The sequence below is a fragment of the Electrona antarctica genome (genome assembly GCF_951216825.1).
Source record: "Electrona antarctica genome assembly, chromosome: 2".
Lineage (NCBI taxonomy): Eukaryota > Metazoa > Chordata > Actinopteri > Myctophiformes > Myctophidae > Electrona > Electrona antarctica.
In genome coordinates, this window is record NC_136807.1 from 49826055 (window position 1) to 49840888 (window position 14834).

At 43.4% G+C, this 14834-nt stretch overlaps 1 protein-coding gene across 1 annotated transcript in view; it reads right to left on the reverse strand.

The window, feature by feature from the left end:
- The window catches only part of sema3h (sema domain, immunoglobulin domain (Ig), short basic domain, secreted, (semaphorin) 3H), an 85660-nt gene that overhangs the window by 35210 nt on the left and 35616 nt on the right, over positions 1 to 14834 (reverse strand). Inside the window, exon 4 of the mRNA XM_079516278.1 lies at positions 5743 to 5812. Within this exon, the coding sequence (XP_079372404.1) occupies positions 5743 to 5812 (70 nt within the window). The remainder of the gene's footprint in view (positions 1 to 5742; positions 5813 to 14834) is intronic.

Genomic DNA, 14834 nt, shown 5'->3' on the forward strand with positions numbered 1-14834 from the left:
GAATAGCAGACTTTGATATAACCCATTCTGAACGGGAACCCCTTTTGGTGTTTTAAGCATTACGTTATACTTTAGCTGTTGAAAAATAGCAGATCTACAAGCTCATAGCGCGGCACTCGGTGCCGCGCTATGAGCTTGTAGATCTGCTATTTTTGAAAAATCGTGAAAATGTGCCTCAAATCTTTGAATATATATTATTACAGAGTGAACATTTTAACTCAAATCTTTGAATATATATTCTTTCAGAGTTTCAGTTTTTAACTCAAATCTTTGCTTCTGGAGGGTCCCTGGAACAACATATTTTCAGATGGGGGGGGGTCGACGGCATATTTCATATAATTTTTGGGGTCCTTGACATGAAATATTGAGAACCACGGATATAGAAACATGAGGTTTTTCAGAAAAAAAAAAACATTTTAAAAAGACATTTTTTTAATTTCGACGTCAGGCCTAAATGGGATAAAGAGAATTTAATGACTGTCCAATTCATTGCATGCATAAAAGACATGTCCCATAATTATATTTCCTTTGCTAGTGTAGGTTTGCGGTGAGGGCAGTGAAGTGAATCATATAATTGTCTTTCCCTAACAATCAGCAGTCAACAAGGATGTGTCTCACATGTCTAAAAGTATAGTCTCTGTGACACATCTAGGGGCCACTATCTGCATTCAAAGATGTTCCTAGAAGGTTTGTCATTGGTCGGAGAAAAAAAACCTGGTCGAAATGACTAACCAATCAGGAAGTAGGCAGGCAAATCGACCAATGACAAAGCTTCTAGGAAAATCTTTGAATGCAGATTGCGGGCCCTAGATGTGTCACCGAGACTACATTTTTTTGGGGAGTGTTTTACCTATTGCTGGCTGTCTGAATACCAAAAAAAAACAAAAACAGTAATTACATTTTTGACATATTATTCCTTTATATTATTGCAGCTTTAAAACAAATCCCTTCTAAATCAGTAGTTCTCACACTTTCAAGATTTTTCAAAAATGTTCAAAAAATATACAGATTTTGTGAGCTTGTATATCTGCTATTTTTGAGTGGTGTAAACCACTCTTACAACTGGCTTTGTTAGTTTACGTGTCTGTCCGTACCAAAAAAAATGAGCATGGTTGCTATGGTCACCCAGTTTACACGGGTGTGATTTCATTACGTCAGACATTACGTCAGACCACAGCTGATCAGTCTATATAAGACCTTACACCACTCAGTTCACACGGGTGTGATTTTTTTTAAAACATCTAAAATGACACAGATGCTTTCCCGGTTTTAATGGGTTAACCCATTTAGGACTGAGAGGCCATAGTATATATTTTGCTATACATGGAACCCCAAAAGGCGTTCCCGCCCTGAATGTTAAAAATCACACCCGTGTGAAGTGAGGGGCGCTCTTATCATCGTACATCATCATGCATCATCTCATACTGGCAAATCGGAATGCCTGTTGCCACAAATGTATGTCATATTTGGCGGACATTTGACCTAATTTCTCCTTTCATTGTCGATGACAAACATGAGACGTGTGGGGACAAGACGACGTAAATGTCCCCTTCATTGTCAATGGCATGTTGCAGACATTGTGTGGGGACACCAGACCAGACCATGGCGAACACAAAGGAAGAACCTGACCCACACAGAGTACAATACTGCATGACATCATGGTGACATCATGAACGCTCACATGATCCCTGTATAATGGGGGGGGGGGGGGTTAGTGGCTATTATATATTTCCCCTCACCATCCGTCACCACCATATTATTTCATCGAGTACAACGCCACAATGCGACATACAACGTTTAAAACACTACGACAGTGAACTCTCCCTGACTTGCGGTGCCATTATTCACCGCCACAACGCAAGAGAGAGAGAGAGGAAGCCCACAGACCGTTAAAAGCCTTTCCCTTGATCACCGTCCTGGACTTTTCTTTTGCATTGTTGTGGTGTTTCCAAGACGTTCTTTCTTTGCGGTTACACAATGAGTCATGGGGTGATATTGGTGGCTTGACTGTATGTATACTCCCTCCCTGCACTCTCTCTATTGAGAGTCATTCCAGATAACCGTGTCAACTACATTTTGAAATATAATTGCGGTATAATTTTTTTTTGCACGACTTCAAGGGAGGGAGTTTTCACATCGTCTCTCGTGTCATATAGGTTGTTTTTTTAATGCCATGTGTTTTCCACGTGTCTCTCCAGGCACGTTGGGATCCACTCACATTGTACTTACTACAGTACAGTATGTGTCTCATCGTAACCGGGACAACGCTCCACACGTCCCAAACTCTTCTCCCTTCTGGCCCCAAAACTATGGAATGCACTTCCCGTTGCAATCAGAACTGCAGCATCACTCCCGATCTTCCGCCGTAGTCTGAAAACCCACCTTTTCAGACTCCATCATGGCCCTTAGCACTTACTCTACCCCCTTAGACAGCACTTCTTAGACTTATATAGACTTATATAGCATTTGAAACAGACTTATAGCATGTCATGTAGACAGCACAATAAGTGCATTGTATGTAGTCATAGCACTTCATAGTATATATGTACAGCGCCATAGTATAGCATATATGTATAGTTTATATGTATAGTGTCATTATTATATAGATATGTTCGTGCCACCGAGTGGCGCGCTACGAGCTTGTAGGTCTGCTATTTTTGAAAAATCGAAGAACGACTGACATAGAAACATAGCTTTTTCAGAAAACTGTCATTTTCAAACAGACATTTTTAGAATCTGATCTCAGGTCAAAATGGGTTAACGACGTCGTTTAATGCAATCAGATAGGACTTTTCTGTTTGGATGTATGGGCTGTCAAGGCCAGAAAGTCATTTTTTTGCCACTCAGCAGGAGTTCCCGCATAACTTCCGGGTATGATGATGATGTCACACGTCGCACACCCTCTAGTGTGTATAGTCTATAGTGCTTGGAAGTTGGAAGTTTATTTTTGTATGTATTTAAAATACAGGAATTCACCCTTTGTCAAGTCCCGCCCGTGGTTCTGCCCCTCTTCGCACCCATTGGTTGCCGTTTCGTGGTTGGACAAAAATCCTATCTCTCCATCCACTACCATTGAAATAACATGTTTTTCAGTTGCTTCGTATTGATATTCTGTGCACTCAATTGTTATTTTAAACTTGGTGTCAGTAAAAAGGAACATCACAGGTGCAGCATGGTGACTGCAGGGCATATCATGTTGGTTTTTCGATTTTTTTGAAAAATTACGTTTTAGCAAATTCAACATAAACAAGGTGGAATGAGGGCGGAACAAGGCAGAAAGAGCCTGCTGGTTGGTCAGTCAGGGACCAATCAGAAGGGGTGAATTCATAGGAAAAAAATCACACCCGTGTGTGGTGAGGGGCGCTGTCATCATCAGGTAGACTTCCCAAAACAAACTGGTCAGGCTCCTACTTGACCTCGCCCCCTGAACCCACCTCACCCCTGCCCACTTCGACAGGCTGGAATGGCTTAGGGTCGACGACAGAGTACAGCATCTTGCAATGGGTCTGGTCCACAAGATTCGATACACCACCAAGATACCCATGTACCTGTCTAGATACTTCCTTAATGTTAACGAAGTCCACACCCACAACACCAGAGGGAGTGCAACGAACCATGTACAACGCAGATTCGGCACAAACAAGGGACTAAATTATTTTTGCTCCTATGCCACCAAAATGTGGAACGCCCTACCAACAGTCATTAAGACATGCGAATCCCTTGACTCCTTCAAAACCGCTCTCAGAGGGCACCTACGGACGGCTGCAATTCGAAACTGGCCCCTGTAAAATCGGAATCCCTCAAACACAGACGCAAGGACAACACAAGAGACGGTCGCGGCCACACAGCCAACTCAAGGTATGGCCACTGAGCCGACTTGGGGACCCAACGCAAGGACAACACAAGAGACGGTCACGGCCACACAGCCAACTCAAGGTACGGCCACTGAGCCGACTTGGGGACCCAACACAAGGACAACACAAGAGATGGTCACGGCCACACAGCCAACTCAAGGTACGGCCACGGAGCCGACCTGGGGACCCAACGCAGCTCCTCCAAAGAAAACAAACAAATGAACGGAGCTGAACGTGAATCCCCCCCACCGCCCACCCCTTTTTTTCCCTCACTGTATATGTTTCTTTTCCCTTTTTACCTCCTTTATGATGAATTCCTGTTCTGTCCTTTGTCTATATAGAAGTGTCTATTTGTACGTCTCTAAATGTTTTTGATGAATTGAACATTGTGGACCCTATTGGAAACAAGTGTAATGCTTAATTGAGTCGTCCACTCACAGTTAATCACTGCTAAAATTCACACGCACACACAAAGCTGGGCATAGGAGGGGCTTGTACTTAACTTAACCTCCTTATCAATGGAGATATATATATTTAGATAATAAGCATTATGATGCTAGAAGAGGGATAAAAGAATCTTCCACATTATGCAATATGGTGTAGGCCTACTGTACCAATATCAGCCCATTATATCAGTCAGTCTAGTATAGATCGCTAATATATCTCTACTAGTCCTTTTATATAATAAGATATCTAAATGATATCTCTGAACTTTACTCTAATTACAAATTACAATTTAGGCATTTAGCAGACGCTTAATCCAGAGCGATTTACGTACAGTAAGCAAGAACAAAAAGCATGGCAATACATCGCATACATAAAAAGTAGTTATCATGAAACATGCGTAAGCTAAGAACGTAACAGTGGAATATCTATATAATGAAACTATGCGTATATACTTTAAAGTGCTATGTCCACATACAATGCTAGTCTAGTGCTGTGTGTGTACATAAAATGCTAGAAGTCTGCACGAAATGCTATCTAAGTCTATAAAGTGCTATCTAAGTCTACATAAATTGCTATCTGAGTCTACATAAAGTTCTATCTGAGTCTACATAAAGTGCTATCTAAGTCTATAAAGTGCTATCTAAGTCTACATAAAGTGCTATCTAAGTCTACATAAAGTGCTATCTAAGTCTACATAAAGTGCTATCTAAGTCTACATAAAGTGCTATCTGAGTCTACATAAAGTGCTATCTGAGTCTACATAAAGTGCTATCTAAGTCTACATAAAGTGCTATCTGAGTCTACATAAAGTGCTATGTAAGTCTATAAAGTGCTATCTAAGTCTACATAAAGTGCTATCTAAGTCTACATAAAGTGCTATCTGAGTCTACATAAAGTGCTATCTAAGTCTACATAAAGTGCTATCTAAGTCTACATAAAGTGCTATCTGAGTCTACATAAAGTGCTATCTAAGTCTACATAAAGTGCTATCTGAGTCTACATAAAGTGCTATCTGAGTCTACATAAAGTGCTATCTAAGTCTACATAAAGTGCTCTCTAAGTCTACATAAAGTGCTATCTGAGTCTGCATAAAGTGCTCTCTAAGTCTACATAAAGTGCTATATAAGTCTACATAAAGTGCTATCTAAGTCTACATAAAGTGCTATCTAAGTCTACATAAAGTGCTATCTAAGTCTACATAAAGTGCTATCTAAGTCTACATAAAGTGCTATCTGAGTCTACATAAAGTGCTATCTGAGTCTACATAAAGTGCTATCTAAGACAAGTTGAGCCTTTGCATATGCCTGTAAGGCTAGGGCAAGTGCTATACGGGCCATGATGGAGTCTGAAGAGGTGGGTTTTCAGACTACGGCGGAAGATTGGGAGTGAGGCTGCAGTTCTGATTGTGATGTAGTTCTGTTAGTATGTACATTATACATACCTTGATGTTGTAAACAGGCCATAGATGAGAGGACTCTTCTTGTCTTTACCGTGCAAGATGAAGATGTCCTCTGGATGGAGAGAAGGATGGAGGAAAAAAAAGAGAGAACAAAAGTGAATGAGTGCAGGAAAGAGAAGGGCCACAACATTGATTAAAGGGCATTAAGCAACTAGTCGACTAGTTTACTAGTCGACTAGTTTACTAGTCGACTAGTAAATCCACTAGTCGACCTTGTTGGTACTAGTTGATAAGAACAAAAAATGATTTTTTTTCCTCCCGATTTTGTAGGCCTCAAGATCAGGTAGATTATAGTTATAGTCACCAATGTACTGTACACAGTTTTTGAGTGGTGTAAACCACTCCTACAACTGGCTTTGTTAGTTTACGTGTCTGTCTGTCTGTGCTAAAAAAATGAGCACGGTTGCTACGGTCACCCAGTTCACCCGGGTGTGATTTCATTACGTCAGACATTACGTCAGACCACAGCTGATCAGGCTATATAAGACCTTACACCACTCAGTTCACACGGGTGTGATTTTTTTGTATGTACAAATATGTATTAAAACTAGGTAGTTAAACAACTAGTCGACTAGTAAACTAGGCAACTAGTCAACTAGTAAAAATGACTAGAAGTGAATGCCTGCCGACCGCATGATAATAATGATCATTACAGACATTATAGTTGTAGGGCTGATTTGTATGAATCACATGACTTTAATAAGAGGCATGTTTGCATACACGTTTCTATGTGCCTGCCTGTGTGTGCACACGACGTGTGTGAGGATATTTCAGCGTGTGTCTTTTTCTGTGTGTGTGTGTGTACGCGTGCGTGTGTGTGTGTGTTTGTGCGTATGCGCGTACATGTCTCTGCGCGTCTCGTTGCGTGTGTGTCTCAGTGTCTGGCTGTGTGACTAATAGTGTTTGGTGAGGTTGGCAGCACGGCTGGCTGGCTCGGTCTAATGAACCTGTATCCATTAATCCGTTCAGAACGGGAACCCCTATTTGGTGTTGTAAGCATTGTGTTATACTTTATAGCTATTGAAAAATAGCAGATCTACAAGCTACAAGCTACAAGCTACAAGCTACAAGCTACAAGCTACAAGCTACAAGCTCCAAGCCGCGCTACGAGCTTGTAGGTCTGCTATTTTTTTTAAATTGTGAAAGTGTGGCGCAAATCTTTGAATATATATTCAACTCAAATCTTTGCTTCTATAGGGGAGGGTCCCTGGAACATCATGGAACAACATATTTTGAGATGGGGGTCGGCGGCCAATTACATATCATTCTAGGGCTCCTTGACATGAAAATGTTTTGAGAACTGACTGACGTAGAAACATGAGGTTTTTTTTAGAAAACTGTCAGGATTTAGAAGACATTTTGTAGAATCGTCTTCGGGTCTAAATCGGTTAATAACCTCACACAGTGGGACACCTGTCCACTTACAACACAACGGCATCTGCTGTCTCTCTCTCTCTCTCTCTCTCTCTCTCTCTCTCCACCACTCCATTTCCATCTGCTGTCTCTCTCTCTCTCTCTCTCTCTCTCTCTCTCTCTCTCTCTCTCTCTAGACCACCACTCCATTTCCATCTGCTGTCTCTCTCTCTTTTAACCTATTTCGGGCGGGAACCCCTTTTGGTGTTTTAAAGCATTCTGTTCTACTTTAGCTATTGAAAAATAGCAGATCTGCTATTTTTGAAAAATGGCGCAAATCTTTGAATGTATATATTCTATTCTTTCAAATCTTTGCTTCTGGGGGGGGGGGGGGGGGGTCCCTGGAACGGCCAATTACATATGTTTTTGGAGGTCCTGCAGGGCATGAACATGTTTGAGAACGACTGACATAGAAACATTTCAGAAAGACATTTTGTAGAATCGTCCTCAGGTCTAAATGGGTGAAACACACTTTAACCCAGGTGTGGGTATACTTAAAGGGGCATTCCACTCATTTTCAACATTTTACTATGTCATTAATGTACCTTAGAGCTGTGGAGCTGTGGAAATAATAAAAACGTTCCCCCATTCTGTGTTTCTATAGAACTAGAGGTCTGAAAAAAATACTTTTTTTATTATTTCCTGCACACAACAGCTCTAAGGTATATTAATGACATAGTAAAATGTTGAAAATGGGTGGTTTTCCCCTTTAAGGCATGTCATAATAGGCAACAATCCTAGACAATAACAGATTGTCTATTTTCGTCATGCGACAACAATGTCAAGGAATACATCATCAGCCACCACAAAGTCCCATTAAAAGGTTTTGTGACATTAATTTTCATTTATGTTATTTTTTTTGTTTTTCCTTTTAGGTTTTATTACCTCAATTACACACACACACACACACACACACACACACACACACACACACACACACACACACACACACACACACACACACACACACACACACACACACACACACACACACACACACACACACACACACACACACAACACCTGAACTTTGAACATTCGGTGGATTCTCTGTGGTCTGGGGGTTTTCTCGGTGTGTTCTGAAGCTTTTTGAGCTGCAATGAAAACATGCAGATGTCCCTCGACAGTGACATCTGCTGGGCAAATCCCATTATAGTCATATATGGAAAGATCCGAGCACTCGTTTGAGCCAGAAAACCCCCAGACCACAGAAAATCTACTGAATGTTAAAAGATATGTCACTTTAATCACTTTAATACCACAGCAGACTCACCAAGGATTCATGGGAGATTTAAAAACATAAGCAATCCTCTCCTCTCTTCCATGTTCACCTTTCCTCCCTTCTTGTCTCCCCTCCTTGCCTCTCCTGTCCTCCCCACTCTTCTATCTCCCTCCCTCCATCCCATCTCTCCATCCCCCTTCTCTCGTCTCTTACCCTATCTCCTTTATCCTTTGTCGTATACCACCATTATCTCAATATAAAAAAATGTAATATATTACAGTAGGCCTATAGTATAATATATTTGATATCAATTAGGCTTTTCGCTCTCTTCTCCACTTGTCTCTACGTTCCTCTCCCCCACTAACCCCCCGTTCCGTCTCATTTTCTCCCACACACACACACACCCCCCCCACACACACACACACACACCCCCCCCCCCCCCCCCCACACACACACACACACACACACACACACACACACACACACACACACACACACACACACACACACACACACACACACACACACACACACACACACACACACACACACACACACACACACAGAGAGGTATAGACGTGTTGTGCTGGTAGATATATTGAAGCGTATCAGCCTTCCCACATTCCTGTCATTGCTTCCTCAGCTTCAGGTGGTCTGCCGTACAACAACATCCCTGCTGGACATCTAATCTCATCTCATCACACGCACGCACGCACGCACGCACGCACGCACGCACGCACGCACGCACGCACGCACGCACGCACGCACACGCACACCTGTATATCACAGTGTGGCCAATCAGCAGGCCTGTCAGGGCATATAACAGAAGCGAGTACACGGTACGTCTGCTGCCTGCAGTGCAGACAACAACGTTCCCTCCCTCTGTCCCTCCTTCATTTATCACTCTTTTAACGTCTCTGTCTTTCTTCCTTGCGCTCTCCCTCTCTCCTCCGTTTTCCTCCTCGTTCCCTCATTTAAATTGAGTCAGTTACTGTATAACGTAACTACCCGACATTTATTAGCCGCATTAACATTATATTCTCTCTCTCTCTCTGTCTCTCTCTCTCTGTGTGTGTGTGTCACTCCCTCCTTCAATGTATCAGTCCATGCATCATCTAGCTGACGCCCCCCCACCCCCCCCCTCCCCCTCCCCCCCCTCTTTTCCTCCATTCATTTCTTGTCTTTGTTTTCCTTGGTTACTTAACCCATTTTGGGCGGGAACGGGAATGTGTTAGCATTATGTTATGCTTTAGCTATTGAAAAATAGCAGATCTACAAGCTCATAGCGCGCCACCGAGTGGCGCGCTACGAGCTTGTAGGTCTGCTTTTTTTTTTAAATCGAAGAACCACTGACATAGAAACATAGCTTTTTCAGAAAACTGTCAGGATGTATACAAGACATTTTTAGAATCTGATCTCGGGTCAGAATGGGTTAAGCCGCCCGTCTCTTTCCCTGCACTCATCTCTTCACCTTCGATCTCCCCCTTCATAAATCAGTCCTCTCATCTCATCCCATCATCATCATCGTCGTCGTCTACCCGATCTAATCGTCCTCTCTTTCCTTATACATTAGGAAGTCTTAGTCATCCTCCCTTCTCCTCTCCTCGCCCTCTTTCAATATTTTACTCCTTTCATCCTTCGACCGCACGCCGCCAACCGCCTCTTCTTCTCCTCCCTCCGTTATGGAAGACGCCGTCGTGACTATAAAGTCATCCTTTCTGTTTTTTATTGTTCCTATATCTGCTTTCATCTGCCATGCACAGAATGCTCTCCTCTCCGTTCGTCCATTACATTTACATATATCATCCCTTTGTTTCCCACTCTCTTTTCTCCTCCGTTCTTTCTTTTTAAGCCATTTTGGGCGGGAACCCCTTTTGGTGTTTCAAGCATTATGTTATAGGCCTACTTTAGCTATTGAAAAATAGCAGATCTACAAGTTCATAGCGCGGCACCGAGTGCCGCGCTATGAACTTGTAGGTCTGCTATTTTTGAAAAATCGTGAAAATAGGCCTCTAATCTTTGAATATATATCGTTACAGAGTGAACGTTTTTAACTCAAATCTTTGCTTCTGGGGGGTTCCTGGAACAACATATTTTTAGATGGGGGTCGGAGGCCAAATACAGATGATTTTTGGGGTCCTTGACATGAAATATTGAGAACCACAGATATAGAAACATGGGTATTTCAGAAAACTGTCGTGATTTAGAAAACATTTTTTAAATGTCGATGTCAGGCCTAAATGGGTTAAGTGCGTTACTTCAGTGACCCTCTCCCTACAGCTCTCATATACTTCATCCCTCCTTCAATATATCGCTCCTTTCATCTCTCCCCATTTCATCATGCTGTCCCCCTTTTCTAAAGCATAATGGAGGTTATACTTCTCCGCTGCTCTCCTTCCCCACAGAATGCCTCTTTCAAATACACGCAGGCCTATCTATCAGTGCCTTCAGAATCATCCCTACATCATCTCCACACTCTCCTTTTAGAGCTATACAATCAGGTGGTCCGTGGTCCTGTCCCTGTGTGTCTTCCCCCCTCTCCTCCTCCTCTCGTCAACAGAATGTACATACGGCCCTTCATCCTCCTCTCTTGAACAAAACACAGCTTCATCATGCCACCGTCGCCTCGTCTGAGTTTTATGGTATTTCTGCTGGGTTTGCACGGTGTGATCTATAGTCCCATTTACAGGACACGTTAATCCACAGCGTCTCGCAGTAACGTTATTTAGTGCAGTGTTTAAAGTCACGGAGGAAAACAACGCAGACTATAGAGCGTCGCAGTCCCGCCTCCTACCCGGGACCAGGAAATGAAATCCAATGCATTATTCTCATAGACATTTCGTAAAGTATTTATTTAAAGACGGTTACGCCGCGGACAAAGCCAACTCGAGTCGTGACAACTCATGACAACACAAACAATATTTTGGACCAAACAAATAATTAGAAAGAAGAAAAAAACGGCAGGTTACAACACTTTTTTTGTTGTTTTTCTTCTTTCTAATTATTTGTTTGGTCCAAAATATTGTTTGTGTTGTCATGAGTTGTCACGACTCGAGTTGGCTTTGTCCGCGGCGTAACCGTCTTTAAATAAATACTTTACGAAATGTCTATGAGAATAATGCATTGGATTTCATTTCCTGGTCCCGGGTAGGAGGCGGGACTGCGACACTCTATAGAGGAATAACATAGAGAAGAAGAATAGAGGACACGCCCCGAAGGTCACGAGGAGGGGACTGTTGCTTCATGCAGACTAACACAGTGAAACAGAACGATATAATGTATGTAGACCACAAGCCTATACGTCTAACTATACGTCAAACTATACGTCAAACTATAGAGAACTATACGTCAAACTATAGAGGAATAACATAGAGAAGAAGAATAGAGGACACGCCCTCGAAGGTCACGAGGAGGGGACTGTTGCTTCATGCAGACTAACACAGTGAAACAGAACGATATAATGTCTGTAGACCACAAGCCTATACGTCTATTTATACTATCTCACTGTCAGGGTTTACCCATTTAGACCTGACGTCGATATTTAAAAAAATTCTATGTCTTCCTGAAATACCTATGTTTCTTATATCAGTGGTGCTCAAAATCTCATGTCAAGGACCTCAAAAGATATATGTAATTGGCTGCCAACCCCCATTGTTCCAGGGACCACCCCCCCCCAGAAGCAAAGATTTGAGTTAAAAACGTTCGCTCTGAAAGAATATATATTCAAAGATTTGCACCACCACATACTAAGCTCTTCATTTCTGACTTCCAACATGCCTCTCGGTAAAAGCGGCCGTATCTGCGCGCCCCCCCCCGAGCTGTTATTTTGAAAGAAAACCTGGCACCGGTTGTGTTAATAGAATTAGGATGCTGTTGACAACATGCAGAGGTATCTTGTCAACAGCGTCTTAATTCTCAAAGTCACCACTTTGTAATTGAAGCAAATCCCTACTCTGTGTGGGAGTATAGGTCTCTCTCTCTCTCTCTCTCTCTCTCTCTGTGTGTGGGAGTGTAGGTCTCTCTCTCTCTCTCTCTCTCTCTCTCTCTCTCTCTGTTAAGTAATTTCACTACCCGAGGGGGAGGTGGTCTTGTTTGACTTCTCCCTCCCCCTCCTTAATGTCTGGCCCACTCCCCTCTGGCTACAATCCATATCCTCCTCTTTTCACTATTGTTTTGACGACTTTCTTTCACTTTCTGACCCCCTTTTTTTTATGATTTTGATGATACAGATACAATCACTCCTAACGGTCCCTAACCTGACTCCGCCAGATGGGGCAGCAGAGAGTACACTGGGTTCCCCCCCTCCTGCTCCCATCTGGGCAGACTTGATGCCCGGCCACAAAACGGCCTGGCCAATCAGCAGCAGCTAGAAGCTAGAAGCTGCTGCTAGAAGCTGCTAGAAGCTGCTGCTGATTGGCCAGGCCGTTTTGTGGCCGGGCATCAAGTCTGCCTGAGAGTTCCCAGATGGGAGCAGGAGGGGGGAACCCAGTGTACTCTCTGCTGCCCCATGTGGCGGAGTCAGGTTAAACGTTCCCCATTCCTTAACGATTCCCATTCCTTGATTGCAGAAAATATATAATTCTGCCCTTTCATTATACATTTTATTGAGCACCAACGTATAGACAAGCTTTGTCTGTTTGGTTTGGAAATGATTTAGTTATGATTATTTATGATTTAGTCACTTAACCCCATTTAGGACTGAGACCAGATTCTACAAAATGTCTATTAAATCCTGACAGTTTTCTGAGTCAGTGGTTCTCAAACTATTTCACGTCAAGGACCCCCAGAAATCATATGTAATCGGCCGCCGACCTCCATCTGAAAACATGTTGTTCCAGAAGCAAAGATTTGAGTTAAAAAACGTTCGCTCTGAGAGGAATATAACATATATGCATAATGCTTTAAACACCAAAAGGAGATAGTGGTTAAAAAGCGATGAAAAACCTGGTAACGGTTTTGCAGGAACTATTATCTGAGATGTGTTTTGATGCGGTCGGCTCTTACAAACCGGTCCATTGGTGCCCAACCCCTGCTCTTTCCTTTTGTCATCGTTTTGGTCTGTGTCCTTCCTCCTCCTCCTCTCCTCTGTGCCTCCCTCCCTCCCTCCTTCCCTCCCTCCCTCCCTCCCTCCCTCCTCCTCCTCGTCTGACCCACACCCCTCAGGGTACAGCCCTCTATTCCTTCTCCTCCCCTCCCTATAGCCAGTAGCCACCCCCTTCCTCACCTTTCAGACCACACTCTTCTTCATCTCTCTTTGTTTGGCCTCTTATATCCAATCCCTCTCTCTTTCCACTCTTTATCTCCATCTTCATTCTTCTCCTCCTCCTATCCCCCCCCCCCCCCCACACCCCCCCCCCCCCCCCCCCTTTATTTTCTGCATTCATTGAGGCCACACCCCTAGGGCTACAACCCTATATCCTACTTTCTCCTCTATTCCCTTGTTCGCGTCGCGTAATGTTTCCAATGTGGTCTTTCTTCTGACCACAGGCCCCTGTAGCTGTCGTCCATTCTCCTTCGCCTTCTGCCCCCCCTGCATGCATGCCCTCCTTCTCCTCGTCTTTCGGGGGGTCCCAGTGCACTCCCGTACACCCTCCTCATTTATCCTCCCCTCCCTCTTCTTCCCCGTTTCTAATGCCTTCTGTCCTCCCAGACTGCCCTGAACCATTAGCCTGGCTAACAAGCCAGACTGAATCAGCCGTTGGCAAAAAAAAGAATTGCCTGCCGGCGGATTTCGGTCTGGAGAGGCTCAATTGTACGCCCATTTCCTACACCAGAGAACTGGTGTGGCCAATCGGGACACGGTATGCAATATGGGCGGGCTTTGGTACAGTGACATTCAATGCTTGAGACCTTTGACTGACAGTACCTCTAACCAATTGTGTCAAAGAGAAAATGTTTGAACCCGCCCCTCGGGAAACAAGATCCATACACAGCATCTCCAGACTCAAATACCACACGACAGTGTGATTTGAGTCTGGCTTATTAGCCAGGCTACTGAACCATCCCCTCACAGCCTGCACTTCTTCTCACACAGAATTATAACACCCAATGATATAAGACAATTTTTAGCAATTTTCAGATTTTTTTATTTTGTCCTGCCAATTTTACATCCTGGTTTTCGCCCTGTCACCAAACCAAGTGCATGGATGGTTGACAATGTATTGTACATACTGTACTATGGCAACCCAGAGAACGAGTCAGCCACAGACCAGTGCAAATGTCCCTTTCGGACAACGGCATATACAGTATTTGGACGCACAATCACTTCGTCTACATGTTCTATGTGAAATTCATCTGTTGTGAGCGAGCATTGCATTTTCCTGCATGGCCCGCACGGTGTGTGTGTGTGTGTGTGTGTGTGTGTGTGTGTGTGTGTGTGTGTGTGTGTGTGTGTGTGTGTGTGGGCCACACGCTTCACACTTTCAGGGTCCATTTGGTT